At 35.0% G+C, this 10,133-nt stretch overlaps 1 protein-coding gene across 3 annotated transcripts in view; it reads left to right on the plus strand.

Annotated features, from left to right (window-relative positions):
- CTTNBP2NL (CTTNBP2 N-terminal like) overlaps positions 1 to 9,739 on the plus strand; it is a 33,005-nt gene extending 23,266 nt beyond the window's left edge. For 2 of the 3 annotated variants that reach the window (XM_081947260.1, XM_081947261.1), the window contains exons 3-5: positions 3,530 to 3,760; positions 5,197 to 5,304; positions 5,650 to 9,739. In XM_081947260.1, the coding sequence (XP_081803386.1) occupies positions 3,530 to 3,760; positions 5,197 to 5,304; positions 5,650 to 7,107 (1,797 nt within the window). In that variant the 3' untranslated portion in view covers positions 7,108 to 9,739. The remainder of the gene's footprint in view (positions 1 to 3,529; positions 3,761 to 5,196; positions 5,305 to 5,649) is intronic. The other variant, XM_081947262.1, reaches the window with a different exon arrangement.
- Positions 9,740 to 10,133: the final 394 nt, after the last annotated feature.

A 10,133-nucleotide genomic window follows, 5' to 3' on the forward strand; every position in this document is an offset into this window, starting at 1 on the left:
AACATTATAACCTCAATTGAAACTACTACTATTGAATCAACATCGTTCTTCAGCTACTAATGTTAATAAACATTAACATTAACAATGTTAATAAACATTAACATTCTGCTTTTATGATAATAATCAGAGAACCTCTTTGTAGGATTAATGTTCCTGCATGGTTCACAAAAATGAAGGCATAGTAGTACATCAGGAATATCAGTATCCGGATTGGATTAAATTACTGGACAATCATTCATAACTGCTTTTTCATTTTCATATTTGTATGGATTAAGATTGAACAAGCCCCATTTCACTTTTTTCAATTTCCTGGGGTATTTTTCCTCTACAAGTACAGAGGTTTGTTTTTCCAGTGGCCATTCATAAATTGCCTTATTCAGTTACTGAGTAATTCTGAATGAGAATCAGTGTTCTCATCCTAGAACGGGTAAGAGTTGCCTGTAATTCAAAACATGTGATTCCACTGATAAATTGACTCTTGTTTAGCTTGTATGTAGAGCCTTTGTAGGACTGCTATGGTGAAAATTTCCAAAAGAGATTCACAAAGCAAAAAATTTCTAGGCGCTTGCAGTTTCAGTAGCACTTCACAGTTACTGTTTGGCAAAAACACTGTAGAATGAATATCACTCTAAGGCCAAAAGGAAAAGTATTTGCAACATGTACTATGTTCAATATATAGTGCACTTTTTGAAGAATGCCTGATCTTAGACAATGTTAGTGGCTTAGACAAAATAAATAAATTATTAATATCACCTGATACCTACAGTATGTTGAATTTGGAATGAAGGGAAGGGGGGATTTTAAACTGTCAGATATGTCTTGAAGTCCAGACAATTTTGTTTTAAAGACAATTTCTCTAATTTCACTGAGCCATTAATGGATATCACTAACCAAATTGAGTTTTATCATACTTTCATATTATTATGTTCTCACCACCATTTAAGGTAGTATTATTGCATTGTATTAATATGTTATAGTCACCAGGTTCAGGAGCAAAGAACAATCTTCTCAGCAGTATGGATAAGAAACACTCAAGATACCAAAATCATGTCGAATGTTGCAGCATTTACTGGGTTGGGGTATATTATTTAGTACAGTTGTCTAATCAAATAATCAGAGGGGCTTATGTTTTTTGATACTAATTCCTTGTGGGTTAACAGATACACATACATGCACACTTTAAATACCTAAAAGTATTTGCTAACTTATGGGAAGGATTTTGCAACCACAATATCGTCTCCTCTAGCAGTTCCTGTATTCCTTTAAATTTGCTCCAATTGAGGGAACTAAGAAAGGATATTACTAAGTTATTTTTACAAAAGGTAAAATCCTTTATCTCAGAAACTGTTTATATTAATTCTTCTAAAGCTCATTCATTTTCATCCTCATATATTGGTCAGGATTTAGATAGTTCAGTTGTTATTCATATACTATTTCAGTCAACTAGAAATGTATGTCCATTCCCGTACAGAGGGGCTTGCTTCTTGTTTTTCCTTATTTATAGTATATCACCCATCCAGATAATTTAACTGCTTCCTGCCATTCCTAAGAGTGAATAAGCCCCAAATAATAACTCATGAATTATTCACAAGTATTCGTGAATAACAGGGTGCAGAAGAGATCCTGCAGAGAAAATCCTGTGACGATTCATCAAATTGTCAGATGCTTTGCTTGTCAGATGCATGCATTTTTTTCCTCTTAAAAATATCATCTAGAATAGAAGTAACGAACTTAAGCCTGTACTTTCAGGTTCAAACAGCTAGTAAATTACTGTGTCAAAAAATGCTTTGCTTTAATTTTATATTCAGAATAACTGATTCATTTCCTGAGTTAAATGATCCATTTCCTAGAAGTGCTCTTCAGTACTACAATCAAAAAAATACTTGTCCAAATTTCTATATTAGATTAAAGCAAATTCCAAGGTCATTTGATATAATCCATCTCTCTCTTACTATGTTGTATTTTATTTGGACATGCGTATGTGCATATATGTATGTGTTTTCATGATGCATAGGTACATAAAGGGCTGGGATTCAGCCGGTTCAGATCAGCTTGTGTAAACTGGTTGTTATGATTTTGCGCAGTTCGGAAAACCGGTAAAATCGACCACTGGCCAGCCCCGCCCTATATCCTTTCCTTCGCCATGTGGTCCAGACCGTCCAGCTAATCTCCATGCCTCACCCTCACCATGACTGCTGCTTCTCTGTACTACATGCTTTCTGATTGGGATTAGAGGAAAGCAACAGCTCACAGGTGCTAAATTGTATAAGAGACTCTCTCTCTCCCAGCAAGAGTAGCAGCAGAGAGAAGCAGCCGCTGCCCCAGAGAGCAAAGATGGAGCGGAGCAGGCCCCAAAAGGCTGCTCAGTTAACCCTCGCCGTGTGGTGGAAGCCAAGCGTGCACGCATGCACGGAAGCCATGCACATGTGTGCGCACTCACATTTTGGGTGAACCAGTTGTTAAGTGGATTGAATCCCACCACTGGGTACATACCCCTGTATTTGTGTATTAGGTATCTGTAAACCAATATGGGAAACAATAAAAAATGGAAGCAGATTAAAAGATAGCAGATTTCCTAACAATGTATTCCTCAATCTCCATAAACAGGATTAGGGAGGGAGAGATGCTCCATTAGTTTTTCTGCAAATTTTATTCTGTGTTGATCTTGGAGCTGCTTGTTTAATGGCTCTTAAAATACCACAGAACTGTGCATTTTGAACTTGAACTTCCCTTTCCTGCATATGGTTTCCTGTTGGGAAAAGTGAGGACACAAAGTGAAAGCTGCAGTGATGATTCTGGAGATCATAGCGAAAGAAAAATATTTTTCAGACTATGGGTATGCTCTGCAATTGGAAGCAAGATATTAATTTTACTGTATACTATTTGTTTCCATATGTCCCTAAATATATTGTCGTCTGCTGGAAATACACCATCAGTCCCAGGAATTTCATAGCAGGTGAAATATATGGTGTTAAATCCTGGCTTCAGATCCCTTTCCCTATCTGGTTATATCTGATAGTTTGTAGTTGCATTCAGAAAACTAGAAAAGCATGCATTATTTTATTTAATTGACAAGTAGTAGAAATGCATACAAGATCATGGTTATAAAGTGATTGTAGGGCTAGGTTTTGCTTCCTTTCCTATACCTGTCCATATTTCTATTCTTTGTTACTGCACCTTTCTTGAATGCCTTCTATTGAAGTTACATGTTTAGGTTCTGCTTTTTTCTTAGTATTTCTCTGTTTAGTATTATTTTTTATCTTGACTTTTTCACTGTTCCCTTTTGCACTGTTTAATCCCTGTCTATATATAAATCAATGTTTTTAAGCATTTGTTGAGGCTCTTCCCAATTTCTCAAATATTTCATAGGGCTGTATAAATTAACTTTTCTGATACTCATGCATATAGGCAGAAGGTGTATTGGCATTTGCTTATCTGTTTACTCTTTCATTTGTTCTATTTCATTGAAGTAACAAGATTTTAACTTGATTTTCTTTATTAGATGCTAATAAATACTTCATAATTTCAGGCCCAACGTAAAGATGCTTTTATTGAAGAACGTTATGGAAAATACAACATTAGTGATCCATTGATGGCTCTTCAGAGAGATTTTGAAGCACTGAAGGAAGAAAGTTATGGTGAAAAGCAACCTGTTTGTGCCAATCCTTTATCCATTCTGAAGGTAGTAATGAAACATTGCAAGAATATGCAGGAAAAAATGTTGTCTCAATTGGCTGCTGCAGAAAGTAGACACCGAAAGGTGAGTTTCCATCTCATTGGAAGCTTAATGAAAAGTAGTAATTGTTCTTATTTAGAACACTATAGTATTATCGAGTTACCTACTTTTAATTTTAATTATTAAATATGCACTATTATATAATGTTATATAAGAATCTCTTTGGCTAATTAATGAGGGAGTTGGATAGTTAAAAAGTTAAATAGTTAAATACATATATATTCCGATCATTTTTTTTGTAAATAACCTTAAATTTAAACATTTTTTAAACAAAACAAAAACATTAAAATTGAAATGTACCAAACAGTAAATTAAAAATACTCTAATTTTAAATATGTATAATTAACAACCAGCTATATATTTTTAGCATCTATATAGTTGCCTGATATTTATATTTATAAATCTAGCCATGCCTTTCTTTTATTTTACCATTGTTGCAGCTTAGTTGCAGAAATAAATTACTGTGGTACAATTTATTGCATTGCATTATTATATTTGTATTTTTCTAAAAGCAGTATTTAAATTTCAATTTTGTTATGCTGTTACATAAGTTTAAATTTAAGTTTAAAGCTGCAAACAATCCTCTGTATTATAGTCTAATTAAAAGAAATTAAAGCTTAAAGAAATGGAATTAGATTTTTCTTTAATACAGTATAGAATGTAAAAAAGCTCTTTAGATGGATCATCATGCAAATGGTTGCTTAATTGTTATTTTACTTTCGAATTACATCCCAGAGCCAGTTTAATGTAGTGGTTAAAGGCATCAGGCTAGAAACTGGGAGACCCATGAGTTCTATTCTCACCTTGAGCACAAAGCCAGCTGGGTGATCTTGGGGCAGTCACTTTCTCTCAGCCCTAAGAAAGTGGCAATGGCAAAGCACCGGGGATGTTTGCCAAGAAACTGCAGGAATTTGAAGTTATGATGGCCACAGACACCTATGCAAACACAGTCACATGGTCACATTCTGGGTACTTGATAAGGTCCTTACAGACATTTGCAGCATTCTCCAATGTTGCATTATTTTCAGTTGATTTTTTTGCCAGTTTCCAGCATTTACTTCTAATTTCCAGCAAAGAAAGTCCATCAGGTGAAATGGATTCATTTAGTGATTGTGGTTTTGACTGATGCAAAATGACTGATGCAAAAATGTCATAAAATAAATCCAGTCATAATGACCAAAATAGTTTACAAGTGTAATTCTGGGGTCAATTACTGTTGCAAGTCAAATATTACATGTATAATTAAATAACAAGGATAAATTTGAAGAATATTAAAAGGTATGCTGGGAGTGGTAGATGTCTGTTTTACCAAAAGATCTGTTCATCAACAAAAGTTAAGGAGTATCTGTGGCTGCTTTAAATTTTGCTTTGGGCAGATAAGAATCTTGTTTCTTTACATTTGGATACAGTAGTAATTACTTCTCTGAATGGGATTGATAATGTTCATTTTGGTTTGAAAGGTAATTTTGGATCTTGAAGAAGAAAGGCAGCGACACGCCCAAGATACTGCTGAAGGCGATGATGTCACTTACATGCTGGAAAAAGAACGAGAACGGCTCACACAACAGGTATGTCTTCTTCCCAAGTAGCAATCAGAGGGAAATGATTAATTAATGTTTAACACAAGAGAACATGCCTTCTATGGGTGGGGGAACTTATGTTGGTTTCTAAATTCTGAGTCTTTACTTTCTCCCACAAGCAGAAAATTAGACATTCCATGTTGTATTTACTTTATAATCTATTATTGTTCTATTTATTCTATAACCTTTTACTTATTTGGATTCAAATACAAATATTAAAAACTTTTTTCCTCTGACAAATCTTTTCATCCATTATTCACTCTTTATTTATTTATTTTAGTTTGATTGGATGTTAAAGCTTTTAACATTTTCAAATATATATTTTTGTTTTAGTTGGAATTTGAAAAATCTCAGGTGAAGAAGTTCGAGAGGGAACAGAAAAAGTTGGCTAGCCAACTGGAGGAAGAGCGAGCACACCACAAGCAACTTTCTTCTATGCTTATGTTGGAATGTAAGAAAGCCACAACTAAAGCTACAGAGGAAGGGCAAAAGCTTGGAGAGTTAAATGTGAAGTTGGACAAGGAAAGAAGCAAAGTAAACCAGTTGGAAGAGGAGCTAGCAGCCAAGAAGAAAAGAGGCTTGCAAATGGAAGCACAAGTTGAAAAACAGTTATCTGAGTTTGACATTGAACGAGAGCAGTTGAAAGCCAAACTTAACCGCGAAGAAAACCGCACCAAAGTCCTAAAAGAAGAAATAGAGGATCTGAAAAAAGCATTAAAACAAGTAGAAACCTATTTGAAAACTGGCAGCAACAAAGTTGAGAATACATCCCCATGTGTCTCAGTGGTGTCTACATCAACTGTTACAGAAATCCCCTTAGGTAGGTCAGTGGCTTCTCAGACTAGTAATCACTTGACAGAAAACATGAACCAGGAATCTTCAATCAAATTGGCACACACGTTACCACTAGCCACAGCCCTCCATCCCTATGCCAAGGCAAACGGACATTGTGATGCTGATACACTAACAGGTGTTGAGGCGTCTCAAACTGCAGTAGAGAATCTAGACAACCGCAAGTCTGTTGGGCCAGCTGCTGAGAGTACTGCAGAAAGTAGCACCTCCCCAGTAAGAACAGAGTCTCTTTCTGCTTCAGTTCCACCACTCCCTTCCAATGGAATTTCCTTATCTCCCAGCAATACGGCTTCTTCTTCTCTGACATCTTCACCATGTTCCTCCCCGGTCATGACTAAGCGTCTGCTTGGAACATCAACCAGCAACCCTGGCTACCAATCTTCCTATCAAGTGGGAATCAATCAGCGCTTCCATGCTGCTCGTCACAAATTCCAGTCTCAGGCTGATCAAGATCATCAATCAAGTGGTCTCCAAAGTCCACCCTCCAGAGATTTGTCACCTACTTTTGCTGATAATTCTGCAGCAAAACAGCTTGCCCGCAATACAGTCACTCAGGTTCTCTCCAGATTCACCAGTCAGCAGGGGCCTATCAAATCTGTCTCCCCTAACAGTTCACCTTTTGGCACAGACTATCGAAATCTCGCTAATGCTATGAGTCCCAAAAGTGAAACTAGCCCAGGTAAGGTCTCTAGTCCTTTAAGTCCCCTTTCACCTGGAATTAAATCACCCACTATACCCAGAGCAGAAAGAGGAACTCCTCCACCAATTCCTCCAAAGAAACCTGGTCTGGCTCCTTCTCCAGCAACTACCACGCCACCAGTGAAAACTTCAAGTCAGGCATCCCTGGGTTCTCCTATGGAAATGGCAACTAGCTGTTCAAGCAACGCTGTTGTAGCCAATGGGAAAGATATTGAGATTTTATTGCCAACCAATAGCTAGTCTTAAAAAGAGTAACATTCCAAGTGTTTGCAATTCCTAAAGCTGAAACTCAGTCTTATTCACTCCATGTTATTTATTTAAGTACTAACAGAATCTTCTTGTATAACACGTTTGTTTCTTTGTTTTATACAGTGTAGAAAATAATACAACTTGTACAATTTTTTGAACATTCAGAGCCTCAAGGCATCTCATGGCAGCAGGGAAATCAAACAAAAAGAGAAGCAGTTGCTTTGTTCTGGGAGCTGACCTATGGACTATGACAACAGAATACTCATTTTTAAATTATGCAGAAAAACACTCCATGCAAACTTCTATTCCTTTTCTAAGAAGTGCCTGAGCTAAAGCCTGCAATTATGAATGTGATTCTCTGTAATACCAGTAGGCATTATCCAACTGTAGAAAATAACAGTTTCTGAATCATGAATGTTTGAAATCAATATGGTTCTTAATCCTTTCCAACATATTTATTAGTAATGTGCTATGAATAGGAAATATCCCAAAGGTGAACATTAGATTGGTTTTCTCTGTTATGAACAAAATAATAATAATGTAGCTGCTGTCAGGCGCACTTTGGTCCTGTTGCTAAATTGTATGCAACCCATGTTTTTCCTATGATACAAACTTTGAAAAGAGTTGTTAGCTTTAAGCAACCAAGTTACCAGTCTTTACAAAATATTGTCCATTCCTTACAAGTTTCTCTCCATAGAGCAAAATAAGTAAAATTTTAATAAGCATTCTACTGTTGTGTGTAGAACTTCTGAGAGTAGGGCCTTTGCTGTTCCTTGAGAAAAAAGTGAAATACTACTTGAAATCAGAAATGACTAATCAGGATTTTCAGATGTTTATATATAAAAAAGGTAGGATCAGTACAAAAAGATCCAAAGCAATAAGTAAAGAATTGCTTCAGATGTAATAACGCTGTAACTCAAGCAGGCATAAGCCTTGCTAGATAAGTTTTATTGTCTCTGAAGAAAATTGCCCGTTTTGGCAGCAATATGGAAACCAAATTTTTAAGCTTTCAAAGATGCAGTTTATATAGAAAGATGTATACATACCTAGACACAACATTTTTAATCTTAACAGTGATCACGTTGACATTATTTATACCTCAGATCACTTGTACAATTACTTTTAAGGCTTTATGTATTTGAGAAAATCCATTTTCCTAAGAAAAATAATAAACTGGGACCAATATAAGGCTCAAGAAGCAGTTTTCTTTGTAATAAATCTTTCAATAATGCAAACTTTAGGTCAAAAGTTTATGCCTTGATCATGTCAGTGGGGCCAATATACTTATATAGCTGTTCATGTTTGAAATTGTTTCAGGAGTATCTCATTACAGCGATAATCAAGATCAAGGTTAATGATAAACTGGGTGTCTTTAATTTGACTGTAGGAAAAATATGTGAATGCCTCACCAAACTCAGTGTGCACTAATAATAAGAATCACAACATAATCTTTTAAAACTATTGCAACTTGCTGCTTTGACATTCAGTGATCAGGTTTGGAAAATCCTTGAGTTGTGGGTGGTATTGTTGTGAAATTTAGGAGCAAATATCTGGGTTTAGATGGTGCAGGTTTTTTCAGTGCTTTTAAAGCAAATAAGGGCTGAAATTGGTGCATACTTCTTTGCCTATCATTGTCACATATATTTTGCATTTTAAAGATAAAAAATAAGCCAAAAAATCTTGCCTCATTCCAGCAATTATAAGTGCCACCACAAAATTGCCCATTCCTGCATCAGACCAAAGTTCTTCATTACAATTTTTTTTTAAAAAAAGCATTACTTCAGAATGCCACTATGTAGGATCTAGACATTGTTCTCCCCCCTCCCTTTTTTGTATGGGATTGCTAGATTATTGTATTTTAACAAAGTGTCAAATATTTCTGAGGTTGCATTATATTCCACAATATATTGATACAGGAAATCATACAAACCTAATGCTATTCTTCACATATTATGGTCTATATAATTTTTTTCCTAAGTATTTGGATATAGATGCATAGGAAACATCCCTGATAAGCACATAGACAATTCAGTTTTATAGTACAACCATTATTGGGAAGGCTATATAACTGAACCCAAGTAAGCGTTTTGATGGAATTGTGTCTTACCTTAAAAGAGGTTATTGTAGCAGCCCTTAAAATATTTATATATGTTTACTAACTTGTATCCTTTCTTTATAATATGACACTATAGAGATTTATACACAGTAATGAATTTCATTAGGAAATGCACTGAGTACTATAGTCTACAAAAATATTGGGGACAGTGTAGAAGGAAATGTATTTTGTTGCTAATAGCCAATATCCTGAGATTAAGCACAACTATGAAAATTATTCCAGCTAATCCCCTAAGATTTTAAGGGTTAGTATTTCAGTTTTCTGTATAGTTAAAATATGGAATTGAAATGTTTAATATCCTCTTGATTGTGTATTGAAAAGTGTCATGGACTAATTAGATTTTAATGAAGTTCAAACTGTATAACCTAGTATTAATTGTTCATTAACATCTGTATATTTGTAAAGTCAAATGTATGAAACAGAAGTCTTTTTATCATTTTTATAGATGGCAGCATTAAACATGTTAAATGTTCGTACTATCAATAAAGGGTTTTATTTTTCTGTGGAGTGTTATGTGCTATAAAATAATTTAAAAGTCAACTGTTCACTAATAGTATGTAAACATTTCAATGACAGTAGCTGTGTCTAAACTGATAATTCAGGAAAATACATAAATACATCTATTAATTGGCATTATAAAGACAATGTTTTTCAAAGGAAAATAGGGCTACAGATTTAGTAATGCTGATGATATTCAGTGATATTGAGAATGGTCCCCATTTAAAACATTTTAAGGGCTTTATCAATGGTCAGCTATGCTAGGGTTTATCATTGGCCTACAGATTTATCAGTCTTTATTACAGAACATAATATTTTAACTTTTGATACCTGTCTTAACACTATTGGGTTGAGATCACATTCACTTTTGTTCTATTTTCTGATTAATATAAGCTTTTCTCCT

This window comes from Natrix helvetica (assembly GCF_964273705.1).
Source record: "Natrix helvetica genome assembly, chromosome: 3".
Lineage (NCBI taxonomy): Eukaryota > Metazoa > Chordata > Lepidosauria > Squamata > Natricidae > Natrix > Natrix helvetica.